We start from the raw sequence: 26,182 nt of genomic DNA on the forward strand, positions 1-26,182 counted from the left end.
ACTGCGTTCCTGGTGCCTAGCACCATACACTTACACACATAGAAGAGGAAGAGCAAGATGGGTTTGGGGAACCACAAGTGGCTTGATATGGATGGAGTTTTATGTGACTGAGGAAATGGAAGGAACTGAAGCTGCAAGAGAATGTAAAGCAATGGCTTTTGAACCATTTTGACTATGATCCACATTAAGAAATACAATTTATGTCACAGCTCAGAATGTGAGGGTCTGTGTGTGCATATATAACAGGTTTTATATACCAATACTTAGCCATTAGTTCATGTAATGCACTTTTATTTTTGTTTTCCAAATCACTGATTCCAGCCACTAAAGTGATTTCATAATTCACTAATGGGCTGTGCCCTACAGTTAGAAAAAGACTGATCTAAACTTGGTTTTCAAACTGTTTGACAGAACCTGTGGCATTGCCTTAGGAGCTACAGGGGTGTGTGTGTGAGTGTGTGTGAGTGTGAGTGATAGGGGTGGGAAGGGGTTAGGATGGCAAACTGGTGACTCCAGTTCTCATGCCATTAACAGAATAGGTCTACATTGATCTGGTTTACAATTCAAGATTCCAAATAGATTTCAAATGAAGAAAGAGTTTCACTGATTAAAGAAGAGGAGGTTGGGGTAGGGAGGAGAACTGAGCCACTTAAGTACAGTTGCTCTCACATAATGTGTTAAGAAATTTGGTTCTTATCTCTTTGCAAATGAGGAATTTCTGAAGGATTTTAAGCCAGGTAGGGCCCTCATTAGATTGCTTTATAGCAAAATAACTGGCTGATTGAAGAGAGGCAGAGTGGAGGCTAGCAGACCTCCTTGAGGGCTTGTTCTATCAAATATTTATTATTGAGCATGCAACAGGGGCTGGTTAGACCTGTGAAGGCAGAGAACTTGTTTGTCTTAGTCACTGCTGTGTCTTCAGTACCTGCCACAGGATTGGATGCTTAGGAGGTGTTCATTAAGCATTTGTTAATAGGATGGATGGAACACACATTTGTGGTATGTTAGGTACTGTTCTAAGCAAGCACTTAACATATATTATCTTCTTTACTTCTGCCAGTATTTTATGAACTAGAAAGCTGAGACTTAGGTGTTTATTTTGCTCAAGGCCAAAAAGTCTATGTGACACAGAGTGGCAGAGCTGGGGTTTAAGTTTTGATTCTTTTCATCCCAGTGGGATGGTTAAGAGCCCTGGCTGAAGAGTCTGACTGACCTGGGTGCAAGTCACAGCTCCACCACTCCTCAGCTGAGTGACATTTAAAAATTTATTTAAACCTCTAGCTTAATGTCTTCATGGGGTTGTTGGGAAGTTTAAATGAGAGAAGGCCTGTGTGGCACTGAGCACAGTGTCCAGTGCATAATAAGCCCTCAAATATTAGTGACTGTTAGTGTTATTATGCTGTGCTATCAATACCAAGGGCGCTGGACTTCCCTGGTGGCGCAGTGGTTAAGAATCCGCCTACCAATGCAGAGGACACGGGTTCGAGCCCTGGTCCAGCAAGATTCCACATGCCGCGGAGCAACTAAGCCCGTGAGCCAAAACTACTGAGCCTGCACTCTAGAGCCTGCAAGCCACAACTACTGAGCCCACGTGCCACAGCTACTGAAGCCTGTGTGCCTAGAGCCTGTGCTCCGCAACAAGAGAAGCCACCGCAATGAAGAGTAGTCCTCGCTCGCCGCAACTAGAGAAAAGCCTGTGCACAGCAACGAAGACCCAGCACAGCCAAAAATAAATAAATAAATTTATATATAAAAAAAAAAAATACCAAGGACGCGGTTGGGAGTAGACTCCTGGAGCAGAGATGGTGGTTATTAGTAGAAGTCAGGGAGGATGACGGATGAGGCGAGTAAGTGGATGGGTCGTCTTCATTCCCTGAGGTGATGATATGCGGACAAGACTGCATCAGGAGCTGGGTTTCTTAATATTGGAGAATGAACAGGAGACCGGTAGATGATAGACGGTGAGAAAGCATAGAAGGTATCATGGGTGACCCTTTGAGGTCATTCTCAAAGAAGGGGTGGATTTTGCATGACTTTGGAAATGAAGCCATTGGAGAAAATGATAGGGAGGTCTCGCAGGTCACCCTGGCTCTCAGTACCCTGTGGGAGCAGGGGAGCTACAGGGAGAACTCGAACAACTAGATTTCAGATACTTCTATATAAGAATAAAAGTTCAGCAGCAATGCATTCATTCAGCAGGTGGCCTTAATATAGGCCAGGCGCTATTCTCGGCGCTTGGGATACAGCAGTAAACAAATCGGGCAAGACTTGCTGCAGTCTTGGAGCTTACATTTATTTTTAAATACTATTTGGTAGAATGCAAAGGCCAAGTATCACACGAAGGTCTTGATAGTTTCAAAAAAAGTATTAATCCAAAATGGTTTCTGTTCAAAGTTTTTTCAAAAGCCAAAGTTCTTGGGGTGGAGGGGAAGGAGCAATTTGTTGTTGTTTTTAATGGTTTCAGATCTGTCTCTAAATCACACTTTTTTAGGGGAATCTTATAAACTCTGCCTTCAAAATATTTTAGTCATGTTTTTAAGGGTTTTGGGTATGTAGACAGCAGTAGAACCTTACTGAGGCTGTAGCCCCTCATTTGATTATGTAGCTCCTCTAATTACCTGAAATAATAGTAACTGCCTGCTCAGGACATTGGGGTTTTGTGGTTCTAAGTCTGAACAATAGAGCACTGAAGTACCAAGGAAAAAAATAGCAACATTTATCAGGTCGTTAGAAATTGGAGTTGATGGAAAACATTTAAATCAAAAAGTCCCTGGAGGATGAGGAGCAGACACACGTGGGGAAGCGGATGTGATGGAGGCAAACAATGTTTTGTGTCTGCTGAGTAAGAATGACTTTCAGAAATTTTTCCAACAGAAAGCTAGCTTTCCTCATCTCTGTTAAAATGCCCAGAAATTTCCTCATCTACGTTTCATTGCCCAGAAAGCAAGACAGGGAAAAGTTGGTGGAATATTATGAAATACATTTAAACATGTGACAGTGTGTTACTTAGCTTCCAATTACTAGCAGACTTCTGCCAGCTCATTCGTCAGATCATTACTTACCTTGACCAGAGGCCCAGGAGAATATATACTGAAATAATAAAGCTTTCATTAGCATTTATTGCTTTTCCTTAAAGCCTTCATTTTAATACTATGAAATCAGATTTTAGAGAATGTCATAATTAAGATTTTCATAAAGAGAAACATTTAGTACTATTTAAATATGTAATGACTCCCAGGGCTATCTGAATTCATTCACATCATAAACCCACTCAGATGGGCTTTAATCTCTACTACGACTGTGCTCCCTTTACTTAACCTTAATGTACAACACCTTCAAGGCCAATTTATGAACCCACACACACAGAATTATCACTGCTTTATTATAATCACACCTTATTAACAAGAAATGTTAATCTGGTTATATTCACCGGACTGGGCTCTGAGTAACTGGCAGCTCTTTTCAAAAATCAACTTTTCCTGGTAAGATGAATATTTGCCAACTTTAGGGTGTTTTAAAGAATGTGCCAGAAATTCCAAGAGCTACTCTAAAAGAGGAGTTCCAGAAGTGTTTTAAGCATGGAAGCATTTTTGGAATAACTGTATAGTCTTCAAAGGTGACAACTTTGAAGGCAGAAGTGCTTAAATGGGTAGGTTTTGATATATTTACTTGTAAGATTGGTCGGATTACTTCGTAGTCACAAGTCATATTGAGTTTGACTGGATTAGCTTATTTGGCAAATCAGGTATGAAATTTATGTTTTGAGAGAAAAATAGTTCCATCATGAGGGAAAATGACTTGGCAAACCTTTGTGGCTTATGTGCCTCTCCTCTCGGGAATCATCCCAGGGAACTTGCTCTTTCTGAAGTCCTTTGGATTGGTTTTGAGCTCCCATTCAGATAAGTAAGAGGAAAAAAAGAAGTCATAGTTATTGAGTTTAAACTATGTCAGAATTTGCCTAAATAGTAATCATTATAACAACTCTGTAAGGTATGTCTTATCTCTATTTTACTGATGAAGAAACTGGATTTCAGAGAGGTGGAGCTGGTTGCCAAGGTGACACCTAACATAAGTGGTTGGGAGGTTAGATTTTATTTTTATTTTTTTATGTTTCAATATTTTCACTAATCATAAAATTTGAGTACTCTTTTTTTTTTTTTTTGAAAGCTTAGAGTTTAATTCACATCTGACTCCAAAGGCTCCATCAGCTCCTCGCACACACACCCCCCGCCTTCCTAGTCAGCCAGATCCTACTCAGTGCCACAAATTTGTAAATGTTCTCAGAACTCTGGAGGCCTCTGATTTCCCCCCAGAGGCATTCTCCATAGTCACCTAGGTATGTTTCTCAGAAAAGTCTATGAGGACTCCCTGCACTGGGCAGAGAGGCTGAGTAAAATATTAATACAAGAGGGAAAGATTAGGACCCCCAGTAAAGTGTTGATTCCTGAGGAATAGGGGGTCCCCATCAGGCACGTGCCTTTCTAATCCGCCCCCCACCCTCCAGACCTGGGTCAGGCAGTATAATGCTGTGGTGGGTAGCTAATGCCTGCCACTTCCCCGCCTTCCCCAAATGTCTATACCCTAATCCCTGGAAACACAGTGTTACCTGGCAGGGGAGAATTAAGGTTGCAGATGGGATTAGGCTGCTGACCAACTGAACTTAAGATAAGGAGAGGGTTCTTTAAATGTGGACAAGGGAGGCAGAGTGATGCCTCGTGAGAAAGACCGGTCCTTGCTGGCCTTGAAGAGGAAGGGGCCACAAGCCAAGGAATGTGGGCAACCTCTAGAAGCTGGAAAAGGCAAAAAACCAGATTCTCTCCTAGAGCCTCTAGAAAAGAACACAGCCCTGCCAACACTTTGAGATGCATTTCAAGGCTTCTGACCTGCAGAACTGTAAGATAATAAAAATCTGTGTTGTCTTTAGCCACTAAGTTTGTGGTAATTTGTTACAGCAGCAATAGGAAACTAATAAAGGCCAACCTTGCTTCCTCTGGGAAAGCTGGCTTGCTTACCCTCAGCACCAGAGCTCGTGGATGGGAAGTAGCCAACGTTGACCCAAGTGTCAGCAAACACTCAGGCCATGATACAGAGGTCCTGGCACTGGTAAAGAGGTGAGCCAGAAGAGAGTTGTGGAAGGAGGTGCAACTCTTTGGTCCCAAGTCTGCCTGGGAACCACGGATGGAGGTCCAGCCTCCAGTCTGCTACTTATTAAGCTGTGTGGCCTTTAGCAGGCCATTTCACCTTGTTGAAGTGTGGAGCCTCACAGTAAAACAGGGATGATTATACCTGTCCTGCCAGCAAGTTGTTGTGAAGACAAAAAGAGTACGGTATGGGGCTTCCCTGGTGGCGCAGTGGTTGAGAATCTGCCTGCCAATGCAGGGGACACGGGTTCGAGCCCTGGTCTGGGAAGATCCCACATGCCGCGGAGCGGCTGGGCCCGTGAGCCACAGCTGCTGAGCCTGCGCGTCTGGAGCCTGTGCCCCGCAACGGGAGGGGCCGCGATAGTGAAAGGCCCGCGCACCGCGATGAAGAGCGGTCCCTGCACCGCGATGAAGAGTGGCCCCCACTTGCCGTAACCAGAGAAAGCCCTCGCACGAACCGAAGACCCAACACAGCCAAAAATAAATAAATAAATAAATAAAGTAGCTATAAAATTAAAAAAAAAAAAAAAAAAAAAAAGAGTACGGTATGGGAGAGCACGCTCATTACCACTGCACACATTTTCAGTTCTAGGTAGTGAATCCCATAGAGTTAGTACCTCAGTTCTGTAGAAGTGTGATATACTATTATTATTTTTACTAATAAACACACATATGTGACTTTCAACATTTTCTTCTAAATCTGCAATTAACAAGAAAATCTAAACAGAACAGCTGATTCACTCAAAGATTGATGTTTCACTGTATTTTATGTAATCATAGCATGTTAGAGCTAAAGGTGACCTTAAGGATCACCTCATCCATTTTCCAGACAAAGGAGCAGATTCAAGTTGTAGAAAGGTAAGAAGATCAAACCTTTAGAAATAGAATTCCCTAATGAGTCCATGGCAGCAAAACAAAACAACAGCTCAGTTTTTATGAATCCCTTCTAAGACATTAAGACGTGCACAGCCGTTTAAAGTAGAAATTCAGCCCAAACCAAGCCAATCCCTTCCCTTCTTCAGCCTCCAGGGATGAAAACTTAGGTGCATAAAGGGCCCTAGCTCTTTCAACCTTGGTTGTCATTACCCTGCTTTGCCCACACCCCCTCCTCCCTGACAAATTTCAACCTAAAGAAGTGATTGATCACTCTACATCATGGCAGGAGTTCAGGAGTCAGGTTCAGGGCATGCTGCATCCCAATTCCAGCCATCCACCTCACCACTGCATGCATTGCCCTCAAAGGCAGTGCTGGCTGGTGCTATTAGCAAGCCTAGTCACGTAAATCAGTGAAGCTCTGCCAATATACGCAAGGCATGTCACCATCACCCATTAGCAGTGACAACTCTAATTGTGAGCACACTGTGCCACAGCCAGAGAGGCTGATGCAATCCCCGGAACCCACCTCTGCACTTTCAGATCCCAGCTCTTAGCTGACAGGATGCCGGCTTAGCCAGTTGGTCCTGATAGCCCTTGTGCTTTGCCGGGTGAGCCAGCAGAAGCCCTCAAGGCCAAAGAGGCAGAATATCTGATGAGGAGGCTGGAGTCAGGTGAGCCATCATAGCCACTAAGAGTGGACGAGCCACTCAGGCTCATTTTTCTCCTCTGTCAAATGATGGAGTTGGACTGGACAAGGGCTGCATTTCCTTCTAGGCTTCTCTGGAGTTGCAGATTATCTCAGTTCTTGTGTTGGAAGTTTTGCTTATCTTAAATAAGGAAGCTGAATGCTGGTAGTAAGGATTTTCCATTTGCAAGAGGTAAGTAACTTTATTTTTAATTATAAAGGTAATTTATGCTTGATATAAAAAAGTTATAGCAATGCAGAAGCGTAAAAAGTGTATAACTCCCACAAGCAGTGGTAAGTCATCAGTCAGGCTAATTGCTTTCCCCATCCCCTGAACAGGCTACTGGTGCTCCCGTTAGCCATCTATTTTGAAGGAGCGGTTAAGATTCTGAAAGTCAATCTTTGCTTATTTTAGTGGTTCTAACAATTGGTGAAACTGAAGAGTGACATGTGTAGAAGTTTTGTTTTTTTCCTTCCAAAAAGTCCAGATTAAGATCTTATAGCCCAACTTATAAATCCACATGAAGAAGTTAAATTTCAATACTTAAAAGAAAGATCATACTATTATTAGAGTAATACAAAAATTGCAAGAGACAAAAGAATAAAATACATTAAAATGTTAATAGTAGTCTAAGGTGACAGGACTTCGGGGGATTTTTTTTCAGCTTTTCTTCGTAGAGTGGGGCATTGCATTTTTATTAATTGTGTAGTGAAGAAAATAATTTTAAGAAAAGTGTTCCTGATAATGACATACTAGGTGATTGGATTCAAACCAAACAGCCCAATAACTGACACTTATTAAATCTTTATTGACTAAACAGCTTTTTTTTTTTTTTTTTTTTTTTTTTTTTTTTAATGAGGATCTTGAATCAGATGCGTATGTTTTGATTGATTGATTGATTGATTGATTTTGGCTGTGTTGGGTCATCGTTTCTGTGCGAGGGCTTTCTCCAGTTGTGGCAAGCGGGGGCCACTCTTCATCGCGATGCGCGGGCCTCTCTCGTTGCGGAGCACAGGCTCCAGACGCGCAGGCTCAGCAGTTGTGGCTCACGGGCCCAGCCGCTCTGCGGCATGTGGGATCTTCCCAGGCCAGGGCTCGAACCCGTGTCCCCTGCATTAGCAGGCAGATTCTCAACCACTGCGCCACCAGGGAAGCCCGACTAAACAGCTTTTAAAAATTTACTGCTACTTCCTTTTAGGCTATTGTTTTCTGTTAGGAATTCTACTTAGAGGATTAAAGATAAATGAATAATTATATTAATAATTTGAGAAGACTTGTGAAAATCTTAAAGACATTGAGTTCAGTGCCTCAAATATTTATTGAGCAGCTGTTACAGGCAAGTCACTGTGGGAGTAGAAGGATGAGTGAACTCTATCCTTAACTCCCAAGGGCTCAGGCAAGGGAGGTAAGACAGGAACCCACAGAGCCACACGCTAGATGGCCTTTCTAAGGGTTTTGAGATACAAAATGCTGAGAGTCCAGAGAAGTAAAGAATCATCTCTGAATGATGAGGAATCCAGGAAAGCTTCATGTAGGCAGTCGAATTTGAGCTAGGTCTTAGAAAATGGGTGGGATTTTTCATACTTAGAAATTGAAGGGGCTTTTTAAGTGGAGGAAAGGCAAACTGAGGTACAGAGATGCCAAGACCAGGGCATGTCAGAAGAACAAGGAGTCCAATTGGGCCAAAGCATACAGCATGTGTAGGGGAAGGGACAGATAAGACTGGCACAGGGGTAGAGGAGACTTGAATGTCAAGCCACAAAGCTATAGCTTGTAGATGATGGGTGATCTTGGGGGTCCTTTGAGCAGGAAATGTGATATAATCAATGTCAGCTTAGGACAGTTCCTTTGGCCAAGTAGGGGACAGTGTGGGAACACAAGGATGGGAAGATGAATCCCAGATGAATAATAAATGGGGCCTGAGCTGAGCAGGTGGCATCAGAAGGAAGACAGCTGTGACACTTTGTAGAAATAGACTCAATAGATCAGGGGCCTAGGATTCAGTGAGAATGGTGCTCATATCCCACTCTGCCGTGACATTACTTAGTTCCCCTGAGCCTGTCTCTTCTCCTCTACAAAATGGGTGTAAGAGTAATTATATCACGGGGTTGCTGCATAGTAGGCAGTTAGTTATTCTTGTGAAGCATTTTAGCACAGCTCTGGCATGGTGAGTGCTCAGTACATGTTAATGTCACTGATGGTACTACCTGGAGTTGGAGTTAGGAATGAAACAGGTGTCAGCTCCAGTGACTGAGTAACAAGGCCAACAGTACGGCAGCTGGGAGCATGGCATCTGCAGGTAGAGACTGGATTTGGAACCCAACTCAACTACTTACTAGCTGTAATCTCGTACAAGCCACTTAACCCCTCTCTCAGTTTCCTTAGCTGTAAAATGGGCATAGTATTAATACCCGCCCCCCAAGGAGCTGCTGTGGAAATAAAGTGAGATAATACATGTAAATGTACCTGATACATTTTAAGAGCCCAGTAGTTATTAGTTATTGGGTCAGGGGTGGAGATGCAGAGTTGAATAGAATTACCCCTACCATCTCCTGTGGCAAGATATGCAAGTAGAGGTGGAGACATGCTGCAGGGGACTGGCCATGAAGGACAGAGCCGGAAGAACACTCAAGGCTGGAGGTAGTCAGGAGTCGCTGGCACAGAGGTGATTATTGTACCTCTACGGGTATAGATGAACCAAGATTGGGTACATAAATTGGCCTAAGGAAACAATCAGATAAATCCAGAATACAGGATGTCTATAAGACATACATAAGATGGCCGGGACTTTTTAAAAAGTTAAATGTCATGGAAAAAAAAATAGTAAGGGGGCTGTTCTAGACTAAAAGAGACTAGAGTTATAATCAGAAGTAATGTATGAATCTTAACTGGGCCCTGTTTTTTAGAAAAGAGAAAAAGACACTCTTGGGACAATTAGGGAATTTCAATTAAGGACTCTATCTTAGAGGCTATTGGGATAAACATGCTGAAATACTTTAGGGATGAAATGCCATGCATGTTTGGGGTGGAGGGAAGAAAAATAAATATGGCAAAAATGTTAACAACTAGGGGAGGAAGGGAGGGAGGGAGGGGAGAAAAAAAAATGTTAACAACTGTTTAGGTGGAGGGTATATGTGGGTATTCATTGTACTAGCTTTTCAACTTTTTCTGGATGCTTGAACATTTTCAAATTCTCAGAAAAATGAGGAAAAAAGAGACTTGAAGAAAAACCGTTTGGAAACCAGTCTACATCAGGAAAAGGAATTCTCTGGAGGAAAAGCAAGTTCCATCTACCAAAGGAAAAATTTCAAGAAGGGAGAGATTAAGCAAAATGAAGGCTGAAAATAAATCATCATATTCAGCCATTGTGAGACTGTAGCGGCTTCTTAAGAGTCCAGTGTAGCATGCAAAGCTGACCACGAGCGAAGGAGTAAGGAATGGGGAGCAAATATAAGCAGCAAGGACTGCTCGACACTCCTTGCTTAGAGGGGGCTCAGCTGGGAGCATCCAGGCTGGGGGAGTCTTTCTTTTCAGTCCAAGGAAGACTGGGGCATTGCTAAAGAGGAAGACTCTGAAGAAAGGGAGGGAATGAGACAGAGGAAAAGAGGTAACGTAGTGGAGGAAGGGCCCAGGAAAGGTGGAAGAGGAATGGATGAAAACATGAGAGGAGGAGGTGGCCTCAGATGGGAGGGTGCCTTCCCCTTGGCCCAGGAGTGAGGACTGTGGAGATGTGGGGGCAGAAGCTCCCTTCCTAACAACAAGGAGGGATGGGGTCATGTCTTGCTAGTAAGGCGGCGGGTGTGAGGCAGTTAAGTGGGGAAACAGCACAGCTGCCACTGGGTCTGAAACAGGGGAAGAAAGAGGGCGGAGGTAAGATAGGGTGCTTGGTACTGCCGGGCAAGCTGGGGAGGGCAGCGAAAAGAGGGCTTCTCCAGGACTGCCTTCCTAAGGCACTAGAAATGACAGGGTAATGAGCAGTCTTGGAAACTTAAACGGTCTCCCGTTCAGCACTTGGTGCTGGGCCAAGACTACTCATCAAAGGTTTACTCATTAGGAAATGAGGAAAACTCTTTTTTGGATAAAAATGCTTTATCCTCATTTCCATGCACCCTCTACCCTGGGTTGCCCTGGCTGGTGTACAGGCACATGGTGTGATAGTCTTTGGTGTGTAAGGAAGCTCCTGTCCTTTCAAAGTCACCAGACACAAAATGGCCATGGCTCCAGGTGATCTAGGTTCACAGGGCTGTTGGAGCTCTCATTCCAAAGTCAGTCAGAGGAAAACCATCCCCTGCACGGATGCCACTAAACGCCACCAGCATTGGAGGCCGCTGGAGCTTGCGCTCCCAGGCACCCCGGAGGACCACGGAGTGATTTTTGGTTCTGCCGGGCCTCCGAAGTGCTTCTCAAGACCCCACATTTGGCAATTTCGATTCGGCAGAGCGGCAACGGGCCTGCGATCTCGCTCCCAGGCGAGGCTGAAGACGCCGGTCCGCGGGCCTCACTTTTTGAGTAGCGCTGGCCGGGGGTGGGGGGTGGGAGCGGCTAAAACCTACAGGAAGACCTTCGTGATGACGTAGCCGTCCCTGGGGTCCCCCTCGGGCTCCTCTTTGAGCGGAGTGTGCAGCAGGGCCGAGCCCAAGGCCAAGGCGCCCTCCCGGCGGCTCACTTCCCGCAGCCGCGCCTGCAGCGCCTCCCTCTCGGCCTGCAGCTCCCGGCGCGCCTGGGCCGCCGCGCGCTCCTCCTCCTGCAACGCCCGCCGCCTGCGCTCCAGGGCGCGCTCGCCCTGCTCCACGGCCGCCTCGCGCCGCGCCAGCTCGCGCTCCCGCAGGCTGCCGCGCACGGCCAGCGCGCCCATCTGCTCCAGCAGGCGCGCCCAGTCGCCCTCGGCGGCCGCGGCGGGGCCGGGGGCGGCGGGCGGCGAGCGGCGGGCGCTGCTCTCCGCCAGCTCCCTCCGGTGCGCGCTCCTCAAGTGCTTCCACAGCGCCGGGGTGCCCGCGTGCCAGCCCGGGCCGCGGCCCACCTGCTCCCCGCACAGCCGGCAGGTGGCCCAGGGGCCCGACGCGTGGCCGGGGCGCGCCGGCGCCAGGTGGAAGTACCCCCAGGCCTCGGAGTACGGCGCCCCCAGGCGGCCCGCAGCCGCGTCCGGCCCGCCCGTCTCTTCCATGGTCACGGCCGGCTCGTCGCTCCTCATTCTCTAGGCAGCGCCTGCACCGAGGGACACAGGGTAAGACGACCACAATATTACATGTGCACACGGACACACGCTCCAACACACAACTTCTAGGACGAGAGTTAGCCTGTCAAGAAACCATGCCTCCCTGTCACTACTGATAAAAATCCTGTGGTTAGTTTGGGTAGATGCTTGCGTTTCTTTTTCAGTAGGTATTAACCGTTGATTCCGCAGGGGGGAAAAAAGGTAGAAAATGCCTAGCCCTTCTTTCCTTAACCAGGAATTTTCTTCGAAATTCATTGGATTCCCTTGCTAACAAGTACTAAGACTAAAATTGGGAAGCCAAGCTTCTCATAAGAATAAGCTAAATAAGTGCTGTATGTATATGTTAGTTTTAACTAGTCTCCTTTACGCTCTTTAAAAAAAAAACGAGCAAGGCTCCCTTTTGAATTCTTCTCGAAGTGTTGCAGAAGAAAGGAGTGGGGAAAAAAAGTTTCAGGAATGAAAATTTTGTTTCTTAGACTTTAAGGGTGGCGGTGCTAGGACTGAGCAGCTTTTCAAAAAGCTTTCAAGGAGACAACTTTTTTCAAGGTAAAAATCTTTGTTTTTGTGATTTTAAAAACGATGTGCTTATGAGAAACATGGACTACTGAGAATCATTAAAATGTTTTAAAAATACGCACATTTAGAAAACAGCAATATACAAAGCAGTTTTCTAAACTTTTACCTTCAAATCAGGCGGTGGGCTGTCTCTATCATTGCCTCAGGGTTTCTAGCCAGCCCGGGTTCTCAGGTGGAAACACTGCAGTGTGGCTTCTGAGTTCTCAAGAACCATCAGCAGTGCTAGGAGTAAATTCAGAGGACAGGCAGTGGAGTAAAAGAAATTCAATTAAACAGCCCTGAAAGTAGATACTAGAAATCCTGGATAGTGCCAGGTCCCTCTGGTGTTCATTCTGCCGACCCTCTCATAGGTGCTCCAGTCATAAAAAATAAAATAAAATTAGTTTTCTATATTGCTTATCCCAACTAAATGGCCCGCACACTATATTTGCAAGACAGAAAGCTTGGTGGATTCTCTTAATTAAGGAAGAAAAATAGAAGTAATAGCTGTCTGCTTTGTCCAACAAATACCTGTCGTTAAAGGGATCCGAATACAACACAGTGCCTATCACTGCCAGGTCTTTTCTATTAAGAAAACATTTCCCACTGTTATAACCTATCAAATGAGGGGGGAGATAGAAAAGGTGAATTTTCTTCTTTAAAAAATAACTTCACAAAGGGTCAAATGTGTGATTCTAGACAAATTTGCTTTGAAAGTTTAAAAATAATAGTAAGAATATATGACAGACTTGGCGCTCTCCTGAGAACTTATTTCATCGGGAAAATTCAGGCCGAGGTGGGAGAATAATGGACAATGAGATAACCAGTGCCGGCTCCTACTGTCAGGTTTTGAACCAGCAGCAGTGGAGATGATGAAGTTCCAGAATCTCTTTTATTAAAGGCTACTAGGGACGACTTAAGACAAAGATGAAAACAGGAAAAATATGTTGCTTTAATAATAGTATTTAGTGAAGCTTTTAATTCAGTTGCTAATAGTCTTGTTACAGATGCATTACACTTTTCTACACCTCATTTGTTTTTTTTCCCACCAAGCAAGTCCACTGAGATCAGGCAGGACATTTAACATATCTCTTGAATTAAAAAAAAAAAAGGAATGAATTTACCAGAATCATCCAAAAAAAATAATAAGTACCAGGCCTCTTCTAACAAAAGAAATAGCTATTTACATGTCTTCTGATATGAGGTATTGGTTTGAATATGGTTACCCATGATAATTAGTATAAAAGGTCTTTAGAAATTAAAGGCTAGATTTCCCCCAAGAGATTTACTAAATCACTAAAGTCCCCAAAGCCGGAGTGGTGGGATGAGGAGGGGAGTTACAGACCCCCTTCAAGGATAACTTTTTGGCGGTTAGTAAACATTGTGTTTAGTAAACAGAACCAGATTTTAGTCTTAGAGATGTTTTTTGTTATCCAGCTTTACTTAAAATTTTTTTCTACATTTCTTTTTTCTTTTTTTAGAATTCCATTCCTTCTAAATTAGAACCTTACCTTTCCAGAGTGTGCCCTTTTTTTAAAATTACTAGACATACACAAAAGTGGAGAGAATAGTATAGGATTATGAGTGCCTATATTTACTTTATAAATTAAACGAGATTTAACACCACTGTGAAGCAATTATACTCCAATAAAGAGGTTAAAAAAGAGATTTAAAGTTTTTGTGTAACATTAAGACTATTGCTTTGCATTCTGATATGCTTTCTTGAGCTGGGGGTTGAAAATTGTATTGCTGCAGACTCTCCTACCTCTGCCAGAGCCTGAGAGCAATTATGACTGATGTGCCCGTACAAGTGCCAGAGGCGACCAATTACTGTCATGCTTTACCTCCCTACAAGATGTCTCTGGGTTTCTTCAAAATCTGGGATGCCCAGAGGAGTGCCACATACAGGAGTGGCATCTGTTCTAAGACTTAAGGTGGAAAACAGGGATGAGAAGCAGTGATCACTGATTTTGATGTCTTAATCCTTTAGACTTAGTGGAGCCCTCCTCTGAGCCAGGGACAAGCAGCACCACAAGTGTTGGCCAGCAGAGTGCTGCCCCTCTGAGGGCGGCAGAGGGACCTCCTCTGCCCTGGCAAGCCTTCACTCTCGGAGGTCTTAACCGGTGGAAGGCAGCATGGTTCAGAACTGCCTCACCTTCTCAGCCCTCCGACCACAGCCACATTCTGGCTCAAAAGAGTCTTCTGTTCAGACTCAGTCTCTAAAGAGTGACCAGCAGTAACTGTGGCCACAAGTCATTCCTAGCAGAGCCTTCCTAGGTCTGCTAAGCAATCCCTGAGCTCATTTCAACCATCCCTATGGTGCAGAGGGAGAGAAGCTTGGCTTGGAAGAGAAGTCTTAGAATCTTCAGCCACGACCCTAATATACAAAGAGCTCTTAAAAACTGAGAAGAAAAAGACAAACAAGCCAATTGAAAAATGGGCAAGAAACATGAGTAGGCAAATGACCCAAGAGCAAAATCAGATGGCCAGGAAGTTTGTGAAAAGATGCACACCAGTTATATTCAGGGAAGTGCTATTAAAGTAACAATAAGGTCTCATGTTAGATCCATCACACTAACAAAAATGAAGAGGTCTGTCAGCCAAAGTTGGAAGGGGGGCAGAGAAAAGGGTATGGTCATGCATTCCTAGTGGAGATGTGAAGGCTTTTAGGAAAAGCAATCTGCAATTTCTATTAATTAAAAATAGATATAATTGGGGATCCAACTCCTGGGAATCTGTTCTGTAGAAGTAAAAGTACCAATATGTAAAGTAACATGTATTAGGATGTTTATCACAGTATTATTTAGAATGGCAAAAAACTGGAATCAAGAGAATGCCTATCAGCAGGAAAATGGCTGGGTAAATAATGTGTAGTCACCCCAGGGAATATTATGCTGCCATTAAAAAGGATGTTTTGGAGCTCTGTCGGGATTTCTGGAGGAACTGTTTAGGGAGAAAAGCAAGATGCATAAAAGTGTGTATAATATGATCTCACTCTCATTAAACAATAAGTAGATCTGTATAGGATATACAGATTAATGATTTTTTATATATATAAAGAAAAATGAGATACACGATGGGTTGAGAGGGTGGCAGCTGGTGTGAAAGGAGAAGGGGAAGAGGTAAAGACAAAAGGAAAAGAAAAAGGGTGCTGAGAAAGTATGCATGTGATCATGTGTATACATTTAGGTAGAGTAAGTATATGGCAGGGTCTATACATAAATAAAAAGTAATTTTATAAAACAATCCTCAAGCATGTGAGCTCAGGCAGGCCTAGGCAGCCTTAACTCTGCAGACTGGAGGGAACAGTCCCATGGGGCATAGTGCACTGCCATCTGGCCCTGGAGGGATCCCAGTGTGTGAGCTTGCTCAGTGTGGGTGGTTCGCTGTGCCCTGCCTGAGCAGAAGGAGATTCTATATCGACGGAAGATGGAGGACGCCATGGGAGGGCAGCCCACCTCACTCATCTCCCCGGCATAGGGCCTGCATAGGGCAGGCACTCAGGGGACACTGCATTAAATGAAATGAGCCTGACTTTACGTTTCTTAGCCCCAGCTCACCGGAGTCTCTATCTCCCCATCTGTCAGGAGAAATGATAAGATTAGCCGCCCCTAATAAATAGGTGGCTGAAATCAGATAATGCACTCGATGTCACTGTTGGACTCGCCAGTGCTATATCAATTCAAAGCATGAGCAAAAGGAAGCTCCCAATATTTACTATTCAAACAGGCCCACATGAAGATCTTAGTGGCTAAAAGGCAGTGCTGTTTTTCCCGTTAACATACTCTGTTATTCGATAGAGGAAGTAGTTTAAGTTGGAAGAATTCTCTTGGGAATTTTTAAATACAAAAAGCAAATTAAAAAGAATCAGAGATCCACTTCCCCACCCCCAACCAAATTTATTTTCACTTCCTCAGTTGATCTTCCCGCAAAATAGGTGGCTCATCACTCAGGTAGAAGATGATAGGGAGGCCTAGCTAGCTGGAGTCCTGTGATATGCATTTCTTCCTTACCAAGTACTGCCCCCAAAACGAACACCTATTAACTTGTATGGCTAGCTAACAAGAAGAAAACGAAAAGTAAAAGCTCAATTTTCCTTAAACAATTTAAAAACTACCAGAAAGTTGCCAATGAATGATTATTTCATTTACGTCTGTTCACTTCATCCACTCTTTCATTCAAACTCTCCTTGTGTACCTACCTGATCAGGGCCAGGCACGTGCTTGCTGCCCAGGATGCCAAGAGGAGCACCACATAGTCCCTGCCCTCTGGAAGCCTACCATCTGGTGGGGAGAGATCAAGATGCTGACACCCATGGTAAAGATCAGAGCAATGTTCACTCATGAAGAGTGGGGAAGGGTGGGCTTGGGGACCCTAACACAAAGGTTCATGCAGATACCCATGCTTAAGCATTCTTTCCCTTCCCCACCTTGCTCAGGGTACAACATTCACTAAAACACATCACCATTCGTGCTGACTCTAATAAATAAAGTTCCAGTTCTTTAGTTGTATAATTAGGCTTCCAAGCTCGTATTTTAAATAAAATTTCTTGAAGCTAAATAAGTGCACTGCTAGCATGAAATTAATTTAACAGTGGAAAATTTTGAGTCCAATTTCAGGGGGGAAAAAGCTGAAAAAAAAAAGTAGACTTTAGTTATTTCTTGGAAGAGGAGAGAGTAGTATTGATGGTATGATGCCTCTGAATTCTATGATGAGTTTCATTCCAGTATCCATTATCTGGAAGGGATGATAACGAAGTCTAAGCTGGTGGAAGATAAGACATTCATATTAATTACCTCTGCACTTGATGTTCTCTGAAGAAGTTTTATTCTTCTAATAACTTATCAGATTAAAACCCATATTCCTCAATATGATCTCCCTGAATACCAGTATAGAGAATAAAGGAAGAGATCAGAACCTGGATGAATACTTTGTGTAAATATGAGTGTATACATACAATGTATGATTATAACATTGAGAATCATCCTATAAACCACCCACAAAAGTTAATTTTATTATTTTACACTTGTGCTTGTACACATACAACGTATCAGGCAGGCTCAAGGTCAAAGAATCAGGCAGTGTTCTCAAAAAATAACAGAAAGCTCTATTTGTCCTTCCATGGTCAAGTCTAATCACTTTAGTTGGATTAATCTAGCAGAGTTATAAACAAATATGTGTAGGTTGAGCCTGGCTGGATCTCAGGTGAGAAATTCACCCTAATGTCAAATCCACACAGACTTATGTGAAAACACTAAAAACATTTTTATCTACCAGTAACTTTAATCAAAGCAGAATATAAGAATTAAAACAAATAATTAGCCTTGACAACTGAGGTATCAAGGAAACCACAGTTCATCTGTTACCTGTCCATCTCTGTTGAAATATTAATTTACTGCCATATATTATTTATAAACAAATCTAGACAGAAAAATTAGTCTATAGTCACCAGGCTGAAGGCTTAGATGAAGTAAAAATGCTTCCAAACTGTAAAGGATGGATACCTCAGTTAGGGAATAAAGGGTTAAGTGTGAAAAAATTTGGAAAAATGTTACACATGGACTGTAAAAAATGTACTGGACCCACAGCTAATTAACTGGTAAATCAGAGATGTTCTCTAAATGTCATAAGCCAAAACTTTAGATACTTCTTCCATTAGCTAAAAGGCTGAGAAACGCTCTCTATTAATGTATTTTTTTTAATGAAAATTGTGAAGCTTCTTCCCTAAGTGGACCTTTATTTCAGGCCTACATTATTTTATTTAATACATGTGTTCCTAAAAAGAAGAGTGTTGATCCATTTTCATCTTGTGAGATGCATTATTTAATATGAATTAGGGGGATTTAAAGCTGCCCTACTTTGAAGAGCTCTGTAACAAAGATTTTTTAATTAAGAATTACCTGGTTTTGGCTCTTGGTCTTTGCATACATTGTTGTATACTTTCATTGTCAGCTGCCTCAAGCTATTTTTGGCTAAAAAATGTATATAAATAATTACATTAATGAAAAGTACAGAAAATGATTACCCTAATTATGTTAATTTATTAAGCTATTTCTACAACAGTTTCTCTTAAACACCGCATCTTTGTAGTCTCGGCTAATTAGAAGTTCGGATGGTAGCAGGTAGTTTTTTTTTTTTTTTCTTTCAAGGAGGGAAAACTAACTTTGCTTGGTAAACTTTGGGCATTAGGTTAGTGTAAGTGATTATAGCAAACTGCTCCTGTATGTTCCTGAAGGATCAGAAAATTCCTTTGTTTGAGCACGGTGGGGATCGGGGTCTTTGTTTGAGCATCTGGCTTGCATTCGGTTTCTCCCCAAAGTGGGAAACATTCAGAAAGTCTCAATTAGAGAAAGGGCCGCCAACCACTTTCCCTGTTAAAGGACTGACTGCAATAAGGCAACTTTAATAAAGGGAGAGCACATGACTTTCGATATTCCTGAATAACTTTTTTGAAGGGAGACTGTAGAGCAGGAGCAAAAATGAGGTGCATAAAGAAACTGAACCGGCGTTACGCAGAATCCCGGGTCCCAGTGCATCTTTTACAATAACGGTAATCCCACCACCGCGGAGGGCACGCCCGGCACCCCGTGCACTAGCAAGCCTGCGCGTCTGCGTCTGCGGGGCGCTGGCTGCTCTGCGATCCCCCGCCAGGCCCCGGGCTGGTCCCAGCTCACTCCGCCGCCCCCAGGCAGCTTCCCGCGATCCCTCACCTGTCCCCCGGGACTCCCCAGTCTCCCGTGGGCACGCCCCGCCGCGAGTCTCGCAGCCCACACTCACCCCATCACCCCCGAAGCGGGAGGTGGGCTGGGTGTCTGGGATCGCCGATCCCCTCCAGGATCCTCGCAGACATTTTGTCCTGTGCGGAAACCTCAGTGCCGCGTCCCCCTTAAAGACACAGCGCTCCATTCATGCGCCTGGAGTGGAAAGCGGGGATGCAAACGTGTGACATGGTGTTGAAAGGGCTGGGGAGTCACTCCCGAACCGTCCAGGTCCATGAGCGACAGACTTGTGTTTTCCCAGGTTTAAAAAAAAAAATGATGCAGTAGTTTAGTGATTTTTAAAAATGGAATTACTGTTTTATATCTTTATAGTAACCTTCCAAGACCTGGATTCCTGGGCTTGAGTCTCTGAGTGTAATTTTCATCCTTTCAGGTTCAAGGTGTGTGATGGCACAAGTCGTTAGAAGAAATCCCCTGAATCAAGGTCTGGACAGATAAAGGTAGGGCTCATTGGTGTTCACTAAAATCTTAGTAACACTAGCATGGTGTATCAGTCAGCTTTTGGTGGATTATGCTTAGGTAACAAACAACCCCTACAACTCAGTAATTTACAAAAACAAACATTCATTTCTCAAGCAAATTACATCTGCTGCAGGCAGCTTTGGCTCTACTCCACTGGTGTCCTGGCTTGCAGGCTCCAGGTTGAAAGACCAACTTTTTGGGGACACGCTCACTGTGTGCTGGACCCAACCTTGAGGGAGGAGGAGTACTGATTTGTAGTGTTTGCTATTTCCGTGATGTAAATACTCCCACCATGGCGGATTTCAGGCTACAAACAGTTTAACAAGAGGCTTGCCAAGTTTCTTGAAATGTAATAATCAGCTCTTATAAACCACTGGCACATGCTGCTCTTAAAACTGAAAACAGCTCACATTCTGCATGCTTCAGTTCTGCTCACCTCAGTTTTGCTTACGTTCTATTGACCAAAGCAAGTAACATGACAGGGCCTATCAGTGGGGCCAGAAAGTATATTCCTCTTATAAGGAAGTCTTGCCAGTCACATGACAATGGGCAGAGATTGTATAATCCTTTTAAAAGAAGTTGAGTAAATAACTGGTTAGAATAATACAATCCGCCTTACATACTTTGGTTTAAGTAATTTCTTTTTGAAAACCTCATTCTTTCTATAAACCAGAGTTTCACAGTCTATTAATGGAGTTTCTCCTTACCATTCCAAGAATGGTTTCAGAGGAAGAAACCGGTTGGATGTCTTCAAAGGGATAGTTTTGCAGTGTGAAGATTAAGTATTAGGTTACTACTTTTCTCCCAAAAGATGTCCATACTTATAGCTGAGGACATCTGATTAAAAGTACCTAGTATAAATGGATCAGATTAAAGCCATCTCTTATTCATGGTTCAATTCAAAAACAAAATTTTAAAGTTTATTGTACCTGGCAATCCTTTTAACAAGAGGCTTTAACACTTTGAGTACCTTAAAAATCCATTTAGCCTTAAACTGACCGTGTAATGAGACACATGGTATTTTTGTTAGTTCTAGTTAGTGCTATTTGTACCCAAAGCACTATCCTATACCTGAGTAAGAGTCTTAATTCAAGACACCATTCCTGCCCTCAAGAAGATTACACTCCAGTGAGACAGTAAGACAAATGCAACTCCAGGAAGAAAGTGAAAAATGTTGTAAGAGGAAACCTTCATGTGCCACACTAAACGGAGAACAGCTACATCTTCTTGAAAGTGGCAGCATTTAACCAAGATCTAAAAAAGGGTAGAATTTGGACTCCTGGAATTATGTTTATTATGCTCACAAGATGTGTTTTGGATTTATTTTTAAAGTCCAGAGAAAAGGAGCCTGTCTTTTTTCTGTGTTTAAGTCAATGCTTAAACTTTCCTATAATCTGAAATCTTTCTTGTAGTTTTAAATTAAATTTTAAATCAAATTATAAAATATATCTAAAATATCTAATAACTCTTCTCCTTTGCCCCACACTCTTTATTCAAATTTCAGCAAGAAAAACACTCTTTAATTCTTATTTTGGTGGTAGCAATTCCCTTAACTTTCATCATGCTGTTAACAATAAATAAATAAGAGGATCTCATTTCTGTCTTCTGCCATGGAAGTCGGCAAAGCATAAGGACTTACATTTCACTGATAATGCAGAATATTTACTGTCCAGATTCTTGCCAGAGATTATAGCCTTGAATCTGCTGTCTAATCCTTATCAAAAACCCAGTTTTAGAAAATTACTTATGGAGGTTGCCTCAAAGACATGAAGTTATAGAGCTGTGTATGTGGACCACACTCTTTTGGTACAATACATCCTTCCTATATGTGCTTTTGGTCTGTATTTTTTTCTTGGATGTTTTTGTCTGGTTTTGGTGTCAGAGTAATACAGAGTTATAAAATGAGTTGAGAAATATTCCTTCCTCTTTTATTTTTTGGAAGATTTTGTGACTAATTTGTATTAATTCTTCTTTAAATGCTTGTTGGAATTCAACAGAGAAGCCATCTGACCTGAGTTTTTCTTTATGGGTAGTGTTTTAGATTACTAATTCGATTTCTTCATTGGTTCTAGGTCTTTTAGATTTCAGTTCCTACTTGAGGCAGTTTTGGTAGTTTGTATCTTGCTAGGAATTTGTCCATTTCATCCAAGTTATCTAATATGTTGGTGTACAGTTGTGCATAGTATTCCTTTTTAATTTCTGTAAGGTTGGTAGTAATGTCTCCTCTTTCAGTTCTGGTTCCTATATGTGCTTTTAATGAACTTTCCATTGGGGTCATGCCATCTGCCTTCAGTGAGGTAGTTTGTAGGACATAGCTACATAAAATTCATTATCACGATCAGTATCAATGTCATCGACTACAGTTGTCCACTGTATCCCACAGTGTTTCTTCTGTAGGACCCAGAGAGAAGACCATTCTCTGATCTCTTATGTCATGGAAAGCTCTGCATCCCATGAACAAATGGAACCTTTGAATCCTGTGGGCACTGTGGTTCATTTATTGGACTGTTTGCTTATTTCAGCTGCTAGGTGGCTGAGTCAAATATGGGATGCCTATGCTATTAGTTTCCTAGGGCTGCTGTAACAGGGTACCACAAACTAAGTGGCTTAAAACAAGAGAAAATTTATTCTCTTACAGTTCCGGAGGTTAGAAGTCTGAAATCAAGGTGCCAGCTGGGCCATCTGCCTCTGAAACCTGTAGGGGAGATTCCTTCCTTGCCTTTCCCTACCTTCTAGTGGTGGCCAGTAATCCTTGGTTTACAGTTTCATCACTCCAATCTCTGCCTTTGTTGTGGCATTCTCCTTGTGTGTGTGTGTGTGTCCAATCTTCCCTCTTACAAGGACACCAGGATGGAGCTTGGATTAAGCTCTATCCTAATGACCTCAACTTAACTTGATTATATCTGCAAAAACCCTATTTCCAAATAAGGTCACATTCAGAGGTACCCTGGGTTAGGACTTTAACATATCTTTTTTTGCAGGGGGGACACAATTCAACTCATAACACTCACCTACCAGTTCCATATGGTAAACTTTTCTATGTGCTAACCTTTTATTTTCCTACCTTTATTTTCCTTTTGTCCCAATTCCCTGAATTACTTAGTTTTTCCTTAATTATATGCATCTTTGGCAGTGTCTGAAGGAAAGAAGGCAGAAAGGAAGGGGGGAAGGAGGGAAGAAAAGGGAAAAGAGAGAAAGGGAAGGAGGAAGAAAAGTTTGCCCCCCAAAATCAGACAGAGTTGCAGGAATGGAGAGTGAGGGTGGGGAAGACTGGCCGGAAAAGTGTTTTTGCTGTATGGGCTTTGTCAGAGCCTCAGAATTATTCTTTTGGTGAGGATGAGAGCCGTGATTAGCAGCTGTCTGCAGCTTAGCTGAATTAGAGAAAAATTAGAAGGTAGTTTGAGGAGCTGAGGATTAGGAAAAGAAGGGTATGATATAGCTACTTTTAATGCTGACATTAGTAGACACAATATGGATCCAGGTTTTGTGGTGCTTGAAAGCTTATACAGTGTTTTGTTGTTGTTTTTTTGTTTTTTGTTTTTTTTGGTTGTGCCGGGTCTTTGTTGTGGCTCGCCGGCTCCTTAGTTGTGGCATGCGAACTCTTAGTTGCAGCATGTGGGATCTAGTTCCCTGACCAGGGATTGAACCCGGGCCCCCTGCATTGGGAGTGCGGAGTCTTAACCACTGCACCACCAGGGAAGCCCCCAGAAAGCTTATATGGTGTTGAGGACCCATGTATTCTAGCTACCGGGGACATAGACCCATTACATCATTTATTTAATGTATACAATTTACCCTGGACGACAGCATCCCATCCCTATAGGATACAAATGGCACCTTAGCTGAAACTTTAATAGGCTATTCTAATGGTCTGTCAGGCTAGCTGCTTCTGGATGTGCATGTTTTACAGGGTCAGCCAAAGCTACTGAATAAACCGTTTTCCCTTTCATCTGTTCCTCATCTTAATCCATCACAGGTGAGAATCCTAATCCTAACGCCTCAGCACACCAACGGTTCTCATCGCTCCACCTACCACTAGAAATGAGATCCTCGTTACCGTCTGATGGTTAAATAATCCAGTTCCAGAATCCCATCCTGAGGTTTGGAGGGTCACAGGTTTTAAGCTTCGGCTTTCTAGCACCACTCTGGTTTTTAGCTTGTGTTCCCTTAAACGCAGTAACTAAGACAAAAACTATGACGCAAGTAGCTTGAGAGGTAATCACAGGAGGTAGGATGGGGGAGCAGGGAGAGTAATGCACACCAAAATAAAGAAGCTTTATTTTTTTTTAACTCTGAATAATTGTGTGCCTTTCAAATAATGTCTTCATTTTATATTTATAGTCATGATTGTAACAAAAGTTATCCCCACGTGATGAACTGTTTTTCAATCCTCACCTTTAGGCTTTTTCAGACTCAACTTCATTTTTGTAACTTTATCATTTTCTGTCATTTAATGTGTTACTATAGACTTTGTTTATTTTGTTGGTTGGCTTTTGGCTTGGAGTCTTAGGAAGTTTTTTAAACTTACTTTTGAAACTTGACATTTTCACTACAATTATATATAAGTGCAAGTCTCTTTTTGTTTGAAACATAGTGAGCTAAGCTTGGGGTTTATCCTGGAGGTAGTTTTAAGCAAGAGAGTTACACAGTAAGGTTTCTATTTTAAGTATACCACTTCAGGGAAGGCTATGGGATGTGCGGGAAAAAAACAGACTAGAGACAGGTAGACCAATATTGCAATATTGTGGGCCAAAACCAAGATATTTTTCAGATTCAACCAATTCAATATGTAGCAGAAAATAATAAGCAAGAGAATGGGTGGATGACGGAATTGGTACCTGTAACTGCAGTGTGGTTTGTGATTCCATGTCTCCCTGCTGTCTTTTCCTGGCCTTGGTGTGCTTGAGGTGCCTGAGTTGCTGCTCAGAGGGCGGCATCCCTGTGGTACCCACCTCTAGAGAGTAGTGTTCCCCCGGTGACCTCTTCCAGGTCACTGGGATGAGAGGGAGACACTGGTAGCAGAAAAAAATGGCTCTCTTCCTATGGGAACTCTCAGATGGGCCTTAGAAATTGATTTCTATTTCTCAGAACTATTAGGAAGAAATAATAGAAGGACTTACCTCAGAATTTCCACCCCTTTTCAGAATCCATTAATCCACCATCCTGTATTTTGTTGTGGTTTGTGTACATCCATTCACCATAAACTACTGCATGCCTCCGACTGTGGGTGGCTTGCAGTATCCAGGTAGGACCCACTGGCTGCCATTTCACATTTTCCTTCTCCCAGGGCTGTAAAATGCCTTGTAAAGACCCACAGTGCACCTTCTGGCTGCCTTCCCTTAGCCCCACGTTTGCAATATCTGTTAACATACAGTTGAATGGACAGTCGGAATCAAACCTACATGCTGTGGGACACGCTAAGGAATGTTAATGTCTTAAAGTAGGGAATACTGTTTTTTTTACCTGCCACATCTTAAAGGGAAGAAGGGCAGGGGGACAGAAAAGGCAAAGCAGTATGAGTGACAGCAGTGAAGGCCTTCTTGTTCTTACCCACCAGGGTCCCCAGCGGGGGCTTGTGCTTGGAAAGCAGACCCGGCAGGAGGAGCCATGGTAGGTGGGCGGCGCCCCTGCACAGCCAGCCTTGTCTGGATGCAGCTGCATTGGACACTTGCTCAAAGTGCTGGCGGGGCTGGAGCGTCGGGGGTGGTGTCCGTACTGCTTGTTTGAAGGCCTGGTGTGACTGTTAGGGTGAGCATCTGGAGGCTTATCTCCCCAAGGGTCCGTGTCCCCTGCCGTGGTCAAGGTTGATGTGACCTGACCCTGGTGGTCAGACATTCCACACAAGTTTCAGAAGTTCTTACTAGCTTCTTCTGCCAAAGGAAAAAAGACAAACTTGCACCAAAGAGCTGGTTTGGCTATTCTCTGAGATAATTAAAAAGAATAACAACAACAACAAAACAGTTTTGATTTTCTTTTGTGTCTTATTCTGCAATAGGAGAAAAGGAAACCATTGTATGTGTGGTTTGTGGATACAAACAGAAGTCAGATTCACAGATCTAGAGTTCAGCATCTTGTCCTCAGAGAAGCCAGGTCATTATGCTGTGGCCCTTCGGCTTTTCCTGGGTTGGCTTGGGATGATCCAGGCTGCCTAGATTTGTGAGTGATTTAATTAATTCAAAACCTCCCTCTCTTCCCAACCACACGTCATTCTCATTTCTCAAGTCCCCACTTTTATGAAGACTTCTTAGACTATACGATGTGGAAGTGCATGATACAAACTTGGAGGACAGGGGAAATTTAGATGAGAGAGATCCTAGAAGCTAGCCTTGCATTCACAGGTCACCTGTAATGATCTCAGCGGCAGAAATCAGATCTTATATTTTATACATTCCCCCCATACAGCTTAGCACAGTGCTGGGCAAATAGTAGGTCTCAGTATATACGTGGAGGGATTGAAAATGCAGAACA

At 43.1% G+C, this 26,182-nt stretch overlaps 1 protein-coding gene and 1 non-coding gene across 7 annotated transcripts; both read right to left on the minus strand.

Moving 5' to 3' along the window:
- Positions 1–7,988: 7,988 nt before the first annotated feature.
- Positions 7,989–19,353, minus strand: ZBED3 (zinc finger BED-type containing 3). Of its 6 annotated transcripts, XM_057541781.1 has the most exons (5): positions 19,251–19,343; positions 18,374–18,445; positions 16,675–16,756; positions 12,601–12,716; positions 7,989–11,908 (listed from the first exon to the last, which is right to left on the minus strand). In XM_057541781.1, the coding sequence occupies exon 5, from the start codon at positions 11,892–11,894 to the stop codon at positions 11,253–11,255; it is 642 nt and encodes a 213-aa protein (XP_057397764.1). In that variant the 5' UTR covers positions 11,895–11,908; positions 12,601–12,716; positions 16,675–16,756; positions 18,374–18,445; positions 19,251–19,343; the 3' UTR covers positions 7,989–11,252. The 6 variants fall into 6 exon arrangements, with proteins under 6 accessions (XP_057397764.1, XP_057397760.1, XP_057397766.1 ...); XM_057541777.1 differs by lacking the exon at positions 18,374–18,445 and having other exon boundaries at positions 19,251–19,346; XM_057541783.1 differs by lacking the exon at positions 16,675–16,756.
- On the minus strand, positions 14,506–14,643 carry LOC114236946 (small nucleolar RNA SNORA47). Its single transcript, XR_003622789.1, has one exon. It is a non-coding gene; the product is annotated as a small nucleolar RNA SNORA47 (small nucleolar RNA).
- Positions 19,354–26,182: the final 6,829 nt, after the last annotated feature.

Source organism: Balaenoptera acutorostrata, chromosome 2 (genome assembly GCF_949987535.1).
Source record: "Balaenoptera acutorostrata chromosome 2, mBalAcu1.1, whole genome shotgun sequence".
Lineage (NCBI taxonomy): Eukaryota > Metazoa > Chordata > Mammalia > Artiodactyla > Balaenopteridae > Balaenoptera > Balaenoptera acutorostrata.